The sequence below is a fragment of the Primulina tabacum genome, chromosome 11, assembly GCF_025594145.1.
Source record: "Primulina tabacum isolate GXHZ01 chromosome 11, ASM2559414v2, whole genome shotgun sequence".
Classification (NCBI taxonomy): domain Eukaryota; kingdom Viridiplantae; phylum Streptophyta; class Magnoliopsida; order Lamiales; family Gesneriaceae; genus Primulina; species Primulina tabacum.
The window spans coordinates 10,354,752-10,368,420 of record NC_134560.1 but is presented as its reverse complement, the minus strand read 5'-3'; the positions used below and the strand labels follow the sequence as shown (position 1 = coordinate 10,368,420).

The 13,669-nt window shown below is 35.6% G+C and overlaps 2 protein-coding genes and 1 long non-coding RNA gene across 3 annotated transcripts; 1 reads left to right on the top strand and 2 right to left on the bottom strand.

Annotated features, from left to right (window-relative positions):
* Positions 1-260: 260 nt before the first annotated feature.
* LOC142518261 (6-phosphogluconate dehydrogenase, decarboxylating 1, chloroplastic-like) lies at positions 261-2,015 on the bottom strand. The gene has a single exon (XM_075621007.1). The coding sequence runs from the start codon at positions 1,925-1,927 to the stop codon at positions 455-457; it is 1,473 nt and encodes a 490-aa protein (XP_075477122.1). The 5' UTR covers positions 1,928-2,015; the 3' UTR covers positions 261-454.
* Positions 2,016-2,664: 649 nt separating this feature from the next.
* LOC142519058 (uncharacterized) lies at positions 2,665-4,203 on the top strand. The gene is made up of 2 exons (XR_012813699.1): positions 2,665-3,431; positions 3,983-4,203. It is a non-coding gene; the product is annotated as an uncharacterized LOC142519058 (long non-coding RNA).
* LOC142519057 (protein S-acyltransferase 11) lies at positions 4,180-7,334 on the bottom strand. The gene is made up of 4 exons (XM_075621949.1): positions 7,205-7,334; positions 5,803-6,031; positions 5,314-5,612; positions 4,180-4,800 (listed from the first exon to the last, which is right to left on the bottom strand). The coding sequence occupies exons 1-4, from the start codon at positions 7,250-7,252 to the stop codon at positions 4,315-4,317; spliced, it is 1,062 nt and encodes a 353-aa protein (XP_075478064.1). The 5' UTR covers positions 7,253-7,334; the 3' UTR covers positions 4,180-4,314.
* Positions 7,335-13,669: the final 6,335 nt, after the last annotated feature.

Sequence of the window (13,669 nt, the reverse complement as noted above, 5' to 3'; positions counted from 1 at the left end):
GCAAATTCACAAATACCTATATCGGGATATATGATAGCATCCAGACAATGTATGTGCACAGAGCAAGCATGTGGGCTAAAATAAGTGCACTATAAAGTACCAGCCAGAAGATCAACATATCAAATTTATCAAGTCCCTCAAACTAGTCATGCTTCTGGATATATGCATATGCAACATATTTGAGATTTTGATGGTTGTATAATTGTCCTAAATATGAACCTTTCAGTGAGAGTTAATGCATCATAATTTGAGGGATTCGATAACCAAAAAAGTATTGCTGCTCTTATTAACTGCAAAAGCAACAGTCTATGATCCATTACGACTTACGAGAGAGCAATAATCCTTGTAACGAATACAATACAAAGTAAAGTAATTGCCTCATGAACATCAACGGTAAAACTATTTCAAAAACTGGATTATACCAAACAAACCTCTATCAATCAACTCTTCTGCACTACACTCTGGTCTTTCGGGCAAGCTTGGACCATTCAGTGTGGTATGATCCAGGACAATCGATTCTCTCATAAGTATGTGCTCCGAAATAATCCCTTTGAGCCTGCACAAGGTTGGCTGGAAGCCTTACACGTCTATACGTATCAAAATACTGCAAACTCGCAGACATCCCGGGGACGCCAATTCCCTTCTGAATTGCCAGACCTACAACTCTCCTCCATGCTGCCTGTCTCTGTACCATCTCCCTTGCAAACTCAGGATCAACCAACAAGTTAGCCAGCCCCGAGTTCCTCTGATATGCTTGCTTAATCCTATCCAAAAACACTGCCCTAATAATGCACCCACCTTTCCATATCCTTGCTAATTCCCCCAGGTTCAATCCCCACCCCTTTTCAATACTCTTCCCTCTTAACAAATTCATGCCTTGCGCATAACTACAAATCTTGGATGCATAAAGAGCTTGCCTAACATCATCGGCCAACCTCTTTTTATCCACTGAAGCCACATTGTTAATCATCTCCTCCTTCAAACCTTCCTTCTTGAAAATCTCAGCAGCCTCTTCCCTCTCCTCCTTCAAGCCACTCATATAACGGCTATCCAAAGAGGCAGCAATTGTTGGAGCCGCAATCGACAACTCAGCCGCTTGTTGCACAGTCCATTTCCCAGTCCCTTTCATCCCCGTCTTATCCAAAATCTTATCCACCAAATGCTCACTACCCGTCTCCTCATCCTCCACCTTAAAAATATCCCCAGTAATCTCAATCAAGAAACTCTCCAACTCCCCCCGATTCCACTCATCGAAAATCCCAGCCAACTCCTCATTCCCCAACCCTCCAACGTTCTTCAACACATCATACGCCTCCGAAATCAGCTGCATATCCCCATACTCGATCCCATTATGCACCATCTTAACAAAATTTCCCGACCCCCCTTCACCAATATAGGTAACACAAGGGCCATCATCCACCTGCGCCGCCACCTTATCAAGAATATGATGAACATTCAAGTAAGCCCGGTGGGATCCTCCCGGCATCAAAGACGGACCATTTCGAGCCCCATCTTCACCTCCAGAGACCCCCATTCCGAGATAGAGCAAGCCCTTATCAGAAACCTCTGAAATGCGACGTTCTGTGTTTTCATACCACTCATTACCACCATCAATGACAGTATCACCGGGCTCCATATAAGCCGACAGGGCAGCTATAGTTTGATCAACAGGTGCGCCAGCTTTGACTAAAATGATCACTGACCTGGGCTTTTTAATCGACAAGACGAAATCTTTAGGATTGTATTGGCCAGACAGAGGGAGATTACCTTCCCGACGAGCTCGATCTACAGTTTCATCAACTTTTGAGGTGGTGCGATTGTAGACTGAGATGGGGAAACCTTTCTCTGCTATGTTCAGAGCCAGGTTTTGGCCCATTACCGCCAGGCCCGCAAGCCCAATCTGGGATAGCGTAGCTGCTGATTCCATGGCCGATCCGAGAGATGAGCGGAAGCAGGAGGGATATTGTGAGCAGTTCTTGAATTCAGAAAGAGACAAAGCACTGAGGTTTCAGAAATGGGTCATTTAAGACTATTAATATCACTCACCAACATAAAATTTTGAAATGACGAGTTTAGCCTTCCATCCGTTGCACAATTTTTATAAAATTGGATATTTTGTGAGACGATCTCACGAATCTTTATATGTGAGACGAGTCAATCCTACCGATATTCATAATAAAAAATAATAATTTTTCACGGATGACCCAAATAAAAGATCTGTCTCACAAAATACGACCCATGAGACCGTCTTACACAAGTTTTTGTCTTTTTATAATTAAATTAAATTGAATTAAACTATAGTGATGTGAGGATATAACCCCTAGAATCTATTTGAAATGCATTTAGATGCGAAGTTGCAATCACATGATAAGTTTCATCGACGTTGGAAAATTTAAAGGAAGTCAGATGAAATAACAACTTCAAAGAAGATAGAAAATAAGATTCAAGAACTTTTTTGTTTGAATAAATCATAATGAAGGGACATATCATATTGTCAATCATCATACAATTGAGTTTGTAAATGTTTAAAAATGATCAAAATTGATTTTTACTGACTCCTGGGAGTATACAATTGGATATAATAATTGTATTACATTAAAAAAAACAAAACAAAAATTTATTCAAGGGTATTCAGGTCATTTATTAGCTACGATGATTTCTAGGTAGCCTGACCCTATTGGTTTACATTTAAGTCAGGTGTTTGCACCAAATAGGATGCCAGACTATAACTATCATAGGTAAAATGTAAACAATATACTAGTATTATTTATTTATTTCACACTGAATATTATGGGGCAAATAGCATGGACAAACCCTGCGAATTGGACAAATACACTAGTTCAGATTTGTCCCAATGTTTGGGTTTGGGGCCGTTCGGGTTGTATCTTTTGGTGTGAAGAAGGGACACCACTTGGGAAATATAAAGGGTCACATGAACACAGCACGTTAAATTTATTGACATTACCATGAAATAAGGCTATGATTAATTTGTCCGTTTGCATATAATAAGATTCCATCCAACTTTACATTAAAATTCCTCTTCGCCTAATCATACTCTAACACAAAGCATCACGGAATGACACGAGTGCACAACCGATGGTTTGATATCCAGAAAGCAACCTGACTAAAAAGAACTGCATACTCGAAGGCTTTCTTTTCTCATGCCTTTTCGATGACCTCGAAAAGATGCATCTTAACTGAAACATCGGGGAGGGTCATACAACTCGAGTACGAACAGGATTCATATTCACCTATTTTAATCTTGCAGCTACATGAAGCACCACGAACGCACAAGGTTTATGAGTCGTCCTAAATATTCATGTGTGCAAGAAAAAATCGTACTCCTCCCAAAACAAAAAATTTAATACCGAATGGATTAAAATCATTCTGTCTATCGTAGGTCGGGTGGTTAGGATGGCCTCTCCACCTATGTAGCACGGAAACCTTAATTTTTTTTTGAAGTATCGGATACGGATACGGATACAACACGGATACGGATACGGATACTACGTATCCGACACGCGGATACGCGTGTTAGATACCTCAAAATCGGTATCGTTGACTTTGTTTAGGATTGACCAGCCGGATACGTTTTGGACACGGTGAAGACACGCCATGGATACGGCATGGATATGTTTTTTGGATACGTTAGGACAAAATTACAAATATTTAAAAGTTTTAGGGGTTAATAAAAAAATTAAAATTTCTAGGGACTAAAGAAAAATAATTTAAAATAAATTTGGCTGGGCTTTTAAATCCCTAAATACATTTGTCCGTCTCTTTCATTTCATTTCTATAATTTTTATTTTTCAATATTAAATTTATATAAATATAAATATATATAATATTTATATATATTTTAATGATTGTCCTATCCTAGCCGTATCGTGTCTAATATTTTCAAAATTTGATGCGTAGTCGTATCCGTATCGTATTCGATACGATACTCGTACCCGTATCCATGCAACATAGCTCTCCACAGGAATCCGCTAAAAAGAAAGGGAAAAAAGAGCATCGCAACATTTTACAATAGAGATATTAAGTACAAGTGAATAGAAGAGCACTTAACATTTCTAGCCTTTTTAGAGACATTCTAACCTCTGTGCTGGGATTCTCTTCTTCACAAAGGTTCAGCGTTCCAGAAGCCCAGATAAGTCCTAGCCCATAAATCGAGCTAACTTAAGTAAATAATTGTTTTCTTTTTACCTGTGTGAACGTATTTAATACCTAAATACAAAACAGCAGAAATCAAGTGGACAAATTTTTTTTGCAATATCAGAAAATGATCATTTACCGCTACAAGCCTCTAAGTCTTTACTTGGTATGAATTTTTCTCGATTTCCAAAAACTTGGTAAATATGTTGCGGCAGCAAATGGACAACCAAAAAATCTAACAAGATTTTGGCAATCCTTATTTGATATTCCTTCGTTGTCGACGGCACTAAGATGACTCAAGTAAGTCTCTCCAGTATAAATGTAACACAGCTGTTGCCACAAGAGCACACTTAGGCCGATCCCCACTGAAACACTGGAGATAAAAAGGTAAACCAGAACAAGTCCTTGAGCTGGTAGAAACACTGCAGAGCTCAAGATAGCAATAGCATGCTCTTTTAAGGCTCGGTAAAGAAACTCTGTACCAGACAACCCATTTAATAGGTTGCCTGTTCCGAGGTTTACAGGTGGCCAGAAATAGATGGTAGCAAACAGTGTCATGATAGCAACATAAAGTACACTGGTGACTGCTGAAATGAGAAACATAATAAAGCATCGGTGATTTGCTGCGCCAACACAGTTCCCAATCTGCATGGAAGAGAACCTGGTGATTATGTGGGAAATGAGAGACAAATTATACAATAAGATCACATCTCATGGCAAAATCCCAGGTGCCAACTTTTTTAATTAAGTCATAACAGGAGAGAATGTGATGGTACGGGTGATCATTTACAAATAACAAATGGTTATAACACTGATGATGCCAAACTACCGTGTTATGACAACGTAAAGCACTAGCATTAGTGCATGAAAAGTTACTATTACGCCTTTAACACGCCAAACTCTGGCTTTCCAGTTTTTCAATTTGCTTATTGGGATCAGACTTGCTCTAAGGAAAAAAATTTGTATCAGTATTTTGCACTTCAAAAATCTCAATGCACACAAGCAGAAAATTTCTTAAACCATCTAATATTTGATGCACCTAAAGTTTTACCAACCCTCTTTGCATCTCAATGCTAAACATGATTTTATTATTAATAATTGAATTGCATCGAACAAAAATTCAATTATACAGGCTGTGAAAGGGTGTTCAACACTTACAAATGGGCAGTGATGATCCAAGTCGAGTATACATGTTCCACATGAACGGCAATGGTGTGTCCGGGGTGATTTTGGTTTTGAGCAGTAATGACAAAAGGTGTAATTCTCCAGTCCACCTTTCCCCACCATCGGATAGCTACCCCAAATTATAATTTGTTGAACACTGGCAGGTCGAAATGCCGCAAGGCAAAATGAAGATATAGTAGATATAGACAGGATCAATGCTAAAGTAAAATGAAAAATACCACAGAAGTAACTGATCGAGAAGATTACAGGATAAACAGCCCAAATGCCACCACCTGCGCCATCACAAAAACATAGATAACACTAATATCCATCAAAAGCAAAACACCACTACTGTACATAAGTGCTTGAATATGTGGTATCTGGACTTTATTGTTAAAAGATTAATACAAGAGAAAACTCATGAAGAAACTTTGGAAGCAAGAACCACGGGAGCTTAAACATTGTCGACAAGGCATCAGATACTCACATGTAAGAAAAGCATAACTACAAGAACAACACAGACAAAACAACGGTCCCGAAATCTTATCCATCGCAAGTATTTGTTATTGCATTTCACTGCCATTTGCTTCGTTATGGCTCCACACCAGCCACATTTAAATACAGATGCATGGGGTGGGACAAGAACACGAAGTCCACAACCCCAACAGGTTTCCTCAAGATCCACATCAACAGATATCGAGTAAGGATCCTCCTGCATGTTAGTATATGAATGAGGTACTGAGGCTGTATAGACATTTGGATAGGTGTATATTGAATGTTTTTCACAGTACAGAGCTGTAAATGACGTCATATCCATAAACAAAAAAAAGAGCATATTTCCATCACTTGCAGGAGCACGCGTGTGTGTAATTGGGACTTTTTGCTGAATAATATCTGTTATTTCACTTTTCTTTCCACATACAAAGTAAATATTTCAATCCTAACATCAGAAGGGATGGCATTTTTGCTCTATTCGGATCACGGCCTCCAGATGATCTGATTTGCTACATGGATCCATTTAAGCTGACAGTAAGTGAAACAATAATATACAAAAAAACTACTCATGCCTCATGGTAATAGCCAATAATCAGAAAGAGCTTCACTAACCCCTCATCACCCATTCAATACAAATTAATCATGCTACCCCTTTGCACTCGTCAATACAAGACCACCGTGAGTGATTATTTCCCATTACAGCCAGAGAGAGTGTTGTCCACATCGGTTGGATAATATAACTGAGAGTTGCATATATGGATTTGGATAATCCTCCCTCCTTGAGCTAACTTTTGGGGTTGAGTTAGGTCCAAGTCTCAATCTTAACATGGTATCAGAGCTCAGATTCTACCATTATGTGTTGGACTGGCCATAGTTGGGCCACCCGTTCTGCCCATAGTTGGCTAATTTGTAAATTTCACGCTCCAAATGTTCATTTTTAGGCGTGAAAAGGGGTGTGTTAGTTGTCTCACACCGATTGAATAATATACCTGAGACTTGCATATATGGACTTGGATAATTTTTAAACTTTTTTTGGAGTTGAGATAGGGCCAAGTCTCAATCTTAAAGAGTTTCAATAACGATCTAGCGCTAGTAGCGGTCACATTAGACTATCCATGAAAAAAAATTAGAAAGTGCGGAATAAGTCAACGAGTTTTCATTGCAAAATCCTCGAGAAATGACTCGATGCAGTCTCGAGACTCGAATATACACAACCAAATTAAGAAACTACAAAGAAAAACCCCACAATCAGACTAAACCTAACAAAATTCAATGATAAATCCCCCAATCCAAACAGAATCATAAGAAAAATCTAGCACGAATAACTGAAAAGTCAAAGGAAAGTACTGGACATCGATGTGCTTAAGTTTCTAGATAAAGATTGCAGCACCTCGGGAACGACGGCGGAGCTGCCGGCGATGGGAACTGTTGGATTCATGCTGCCGCCAAAAAGCAGTCGCGCCGGTTAAAACTAAAAACTGAAGTCCAACTAGTAACTCGGTTTTAATTACCACAGACACCGTAAATTGTGGACTATCTGATATTATTAATGACTTCTTTTTTTGTATTAATTTATAAAACATCATTAAATTCATTTAGATTATTATTATTTAAAATAAAAAAATATTTTTTTATGTGTCAAGCTAAATATAAATATAGCAATATTAATATCTGCATTAATTTGTGATTTTTTAAAATTTAGGTTTGTAGTCATAGAAAAATAAATATGTTAAATCGATTAAAACAAGAATAATACTAATAAATATACCTCAAGTATTTTTTATGAATAAATAATATTTTGTCTCAAAAATTGATTATATATGTATGTGTATATATATATATTGGCATAAATATTCTAAATAATAACAAAAAATATGTACACATTTAATAATAGACAAGCTAAACAAGAAATATCCTAAGTAAAATCTAAAATAACTAATTTTTTATCGAATAACATAATGTACACTTCTTGTTTTTTATTTATACTTTTGTGCACTTAGTTAAAATATTTATATCCATTATGATATGTTAAATTTATGAGTAGGTCTCTTGTGAGACGGTCTCACGAATCTTTATCTGTGAGACGGGTCAACTCTACCGATATTCACAATAAAAAGTAATAATCTTACCATAAAAAGTAATATTTTTTCATTGATGACACAAATAAGAGACCACCCTCACAAAATACGACCTGTGAGACCGTCTCACACAAGTTTTTGCCTAAATTTATTATGAATCTTGGTGTTTTAAATTTTGAAGAATGAGTTTTTTACATAAAATTTTATAATTTGTATTTAGTTTACCCTACACAAATAAAAAATAATGGTTCTACCAAAACATAGATAGTAATCAAATGATAAACAGAGCTCATGGCTGAAATATCAAATGAACTGATCTAAATTATGTCTCTCCCGACTTGTATATTTGTTATTTCTCTAAAGAATGTCATTAGAAATAAAAAAATAAAAAATAAATAAAAAAGATTCACCCTATCATTTGGTTCCATAATCATTCAGTACCAAAAATAGCGAACATGAGAGAGTACGCATAACTTGGTTTTGACAAAAACATAGATTTTAAAGAGTCATTTACACAAATATGTAAATTTAATCAAAAGCCCACTTATAGTAATTTTTCAATAACTTTCTTTAGCAAGTGTAAAAAAAAAAATTGGATCATTGAGTTATTCTAACGATTGCTCTTAGAATGTCTTATGGTATTTTTATGATTGATATTATTTTGAAAAGAATATAATTTATTTTTTAATTATATTTTTTTTAATATGATGTTTATTGAATTATAGAGTTTTGTCTTTCTAGATCATAGATATTTATTATAAGAATTTTAGATATGATATTATTGTTTAAAAGAGTTTATTTTCTAATAAAACTTTTGGTTCTATGTTTTGTAGAATTATTTTTATGTAAAAAATTCTAGGGTAAATGAAGCTTATATAAACAGGAGTTGAGGTCAAGAAAAAAGATGGAGATGGACAACAAACACGAGAATTGAAGATTTACATAGAGGATATCCAGTGCTCAAGCTAAGACGTATTGTTGTTTTGTCGTGGAGTATTGAAGACACGTAGACACAATACTTAATCAAAGTGCTGATTAGTGGGTTGTTTTCAAACAGGATTTCGGCTTTACAAATGATACATCCGTAGTTTTGGTTATGTGGTATGATAAGTGTTTTGGATGCACTTTGCTCTCTGACTTTGTTAAGAAAATTAACTTTTCTTATTCAGTAGTATTGGTTTTGTAAACTTAAAAGTTTTTCTAGTGAATCTTTTGTCTTAAGATACCCCAAAAGTGTGTTTACTTATGCATAATTCTTTGTGTCTTGTTTTATTTACGTCAAATTTTGTATATTGAAATATCCCGCTGTATATTGGATTATGTGTTACAAGAATGCATACAACACTTAATTCTAAAACAAACAATCTCTTTATTACCCATTATTTTTATATCATACATCGACTCATCAATTTCTTTCCATCAAGACCCAATTGTATTCTTGTAAAAGCTAATAAGAATTTGAGGGGTTTCATAGCACTAGCGTTGGAAGACCATACAAATCATTGCAAGTAATAATTTGTTTTATGTATTTAGCTTGAATGATTTCTATGTGTGCAATTCTTGCTCATCTACTTTTCTTGTAAGTTTTACACCTATGTTTATAACATTGTTCTAAAAATATTGTAGGCGAGTAGACGGCCACCCACCGTCTATTGTTTGGTGTTCAGACGTCACCTAGACGGTTTAAATATATAATAAATTTACTGTTAAAAAAATGAAATTTCACATAGCAAAATGCATCTCATTCCAAACTAACAGTTTTGCATCATTGTTCATTTGTTTGGCTTCATTCAATGTTCGAATCTTCCAAGGAATATCTCCGAGACCCCGAGAATAAACAATAATCCAATAATTTTTAAAATAGTGTTAATCACGTTTTTGTAAATAAGTTGAAAAATATTCCATTTATTTTGATGATATTTTCGTAAATAAGTTGAAAAATAATGAATTAATTTTAGGACAAAATGGTAATTAGTGACATATCTTGATCATATGAAGTCCAAATGATTTGAGATTTGGATATATCATAGAAAATTCAAGATATAGAAGTTTCATATTTTGAGTTTTGAGAAATTTGATTGTTTGACTGGTCCAAATGGATATATCGGTGTTAAAGTATTAAATAATATATATTATATTGTATTATATTATTTTATTAATATTAAAAATAATATAATATAATATAATTAAAAAAGTAAAAAAAAAGAGAAAAACACTAATCGAATTCATTCGAAAGTTGAAGAGAGTGCAGAGGTGAGAAAAATAGAGAGAGGGATTGTGATTTTTCTTTTCGGTCTTGTGACTTATCGATTTATCCAATCGACGAACCGATTTTAGTTCTGGGATCGTTGACGAGATCTTCAATTTGAAGTATAAATTTTATAGTTTTGGTGATGTTTGAAATTCGTCGATTTTTGGAATAAATCCGATAAATTGTTAAATCATACAGAAATTGAAGATTGTTGAATAATGTATGATTTTAACGAAGAATAGATGATTATATTGATGTTATTTTGAATTATTCCTAATTTATTATTTTTCAGTTGTTATTACTTCTGATTATATATGCGGTAGAATAGCCGACAAGAAACTAAGTTTTGAAGTCGGAATTGAATTATGTTATGATTTCGATTTGATATGAATTTTTGAAGTTTCAAAAAATATTTGAAACTTATATTGTTGATTTTGAATTATGCTATTGATTGAAATGAATATGTTATTGATGTAGATAGATTATTATATTGATATCTTCAAGTTACATCGACTGAAATGAAGAATTGAGGTATGCTGCGACCGAGTAACATACGACAGATATCTGTATCATATGATATATGTTTGATTGATTTGATTGATTTGATTGAGAATATATGTCTATATGTCTTATTTGTTGATTTGATGTGGCATACATGACATACACGTTGAGCTATGATCCTTGGATACCTTGATATGATTGGATTTGATTCTGGGGTTTGTGAACACGATGCTATATTTGGCATTATGTGGCCCTTAAAGCATAGTCATTAGTGGCCCCGATGATTGATTGTGATTTGGGATTTGATGGCGCTTTATCGACGCTATCATACGAGTATCTCTGATTGAGGCCGGTGTGCCTGCTTGAGCATTGATTTGATAGCGATTCGATTGATTCTGACACGTGCTCAGTGGATGGGCATTTGACCTGATACCTCCACGACATACATGCATTGCATATCATATATCATTGTTTCGATATCTGTGGTATATATTGTGGTTGCTTCAGACTGAGCTTTGCTCACCCCAGAGAGGGCTGTTGTTGTCTTTATATGTTGACAATAACAGGTACTTCAGGTCATCAGGAGACTGGAGATGATACTTCTGGAGGGAGTCATGGTTGATTTGAGGTTTCGTGATTTATCCCAGTATATATGTATATGTATCTATATGGCGGGGCATGTCCCGAGGATATGATTGTTTGTCTGTATTTGGGTTTTGATTATGTGTGGGCATATTTTATGATGTGAAATGAAATACTATTTTTAGTATTCAAATAAGATGTTTTGGGCTCATTGTAAAGAAAATTTAAACTCGTTTTCCGCTGTAATTAATTAACCATAATCAAATTGTGTTGTAATAACGATTAGGAGCTAATGGCCTACAATATCTGAGGTTTAGTGGTTATCAAATTCGAAAATTTGCTTGAGATTTTCCTGAAAAAGCCTTGAAATGTCTCGGTTTGAATCAGGGCCTGGGCCTGGTGGAACGTCTGGACGCCAAAAAAATCTTGAACGGAATTGGGGTTGTGGACTTGGGCCTGGTGGAACGTCCTGCTTATTTGGCGGTGTAATGACCCGACACCACTCACCCGCGACTAGCTCAATTGGTACCAAGTTTCTTTGAACTATGTATTTATGCCAGGAGGTCATGGGTTCGAGACTTGGGGAGGTACCACTACACCATATTGGTGTGGAGAGTCCTATGAGTAATGATCGCGGGTGAGTGGTGTCGACTCATTACAATAAAAGACGCATTTTATTGTTTTTATTGTAATGACCCGACTTCATTCTCCCGCGATCAATATTCATAGGACTTCTCCAGCCCAGACACTGGAACTTTTACCTTCCCAGGATTCAAACCCAAGACCTCCTGGACATATAGGTCTTGGCAAAGCAATCCTGGTACCAATTGAGCTATGTCCAGGAGGTCTTGGGTTCGAATCCTGAGAAGGTAAAAACTAAAGTTCCTGGGCTGGATAAGTCCTATGAGTAATGATCACGGAAAAGTGGTGTCGGATCATTACAGACAGGACGAGACAAACTTAGTCCATTTTGACAAATCAACTAAAGATTTCACCGTCATATAAAAAATTGAATATATAATATAGAGATGTATGATGTGATTTGAGATATTTTGAAATATCATTTATCTCCCTTTAAGCATGTCACAACTATTTTATATTCAATTATATATATATATATATATATGTATATATATATAATTGATCACTTTTGCACTCATTTTGGACAGTTATACGAGCACCGCTGAGTTGCATCACATATGACATCCCTATTTAATTGACCTGATCAGGATACAAGCTGAAGTACTATATACCCGAGTCTTTTACAAAATAGATGGGCCTGTTTATGATACAATTAATCTAGATTGAGGGCCTAAAACCTTACACAAAATCCGAACTGATCTCAGCTCGCGATGACTATTCCAATAAGTGAAGGACAGACTAGCTAGCCGAGCCCATGGCATTATCAGTCGAGCTGTGCTCAATCAAATATTATGGTAGAAATAGTTTGAATACCACTAAGGTAAAACACATGAACAAATTTTTTGCGATAAAGATAAATCTTAATTATATCATGATACATTCAAAATTCATTATCTATCACAAATAAGATCAGATTAGTATGAATCTTGTCACATATCTCGTCTTTTATGTACTTTTCTTACTAGAATTCTTTTCCTACAAGCTATCAAGCTCCTCTCAACTCTACATGCTCGGCTACCTCACTAAATACCCTAGGATCGGGACTCAGCCTATTTTGGAGAAAATAAAAATAAAACTTACTAAGTGGATGAATATGACAAAATAGAAGAATTGAGTAGAAGATTCTGCTATGAATTAGCTAGGCAATTCGGAAGAGTAACAACTCGAAAAGAAATAAAGTGTAAAGATCAAGTGCTTACCGCTAGGCCAAAATATATAGTTTTTAGCCAATGCGAAATTTATTTCCTTATACTCGTGGATAGAATGTACCTACTTGAGTGATAATGAGTCAGGCTATTAGGCACATGATTCCAGAGAGGTGCATTTCTATCTACTGGTGCTATCTCGTATCTCTTAGAGATCAATCTTATCATTTCCCTCCAATCGACGTTGTCCCTGTCACGCCCCGAGACTCGAGATTGACACCGGCATTGTTTAACAATCACACAATCGAAACAACAAGCCTTTGTAGTATATTGTAAACCGAAACCAGTTTATAAATCATAATCTCAAAGAGATAACCATTGTCTTTACAATAACGAAATCTAGAAAACGACAGAGTTTGATTGCGGAAACGTAAAACTAAATTAAAAGTTACACTTAATCTAAAATCTTGAAGTCTCGCATTCACCAGCCCCAAAACTGGTCCGATTCCTCCTCCTCGATTTCCTCCTCGGATTTCTCTGGGACATGTAACGGGTGAGTATTTTGGAAAATACTCAGCAAGTGGTGGATATCGAACACAACATAAAAATTTTACAACATTTTCGAAAATAACATATACATACATCATGTTTTTCAT

Bases quoted from the DNA above. Each gene is read 5' to 3' on its own strand.
- LOC142518261 (XM_075621007.1), bottom strand. From the start codon at position 1,927: ATGGAATCAGCAGCTACGCTATCCCAGATTGGGCTTGCGGGCCTGGCG.
- LOC142519057 (XM_075621949.1), bottom strand. From the start codon at position 7,252: ATGAATCCAACAGTTCCCATCGCCGGCAGCTCCGCCGTCGTTCCCGAG. The intron at 5,613-5,802 runs GTATCTGATGCC...GTGATGGCGCAG, and splicing joins TATGCTTTTCTTACATGTGA to GTGGTGGCATTTGGGCTGTT. The intron at 4,801-5,313 runs GTAAGTGTTGAA...TCTTCCATGCAG, and splicing joins TGGATCATCACTGCCCATTT to ATTGGGAACTGTGTTGGCGC.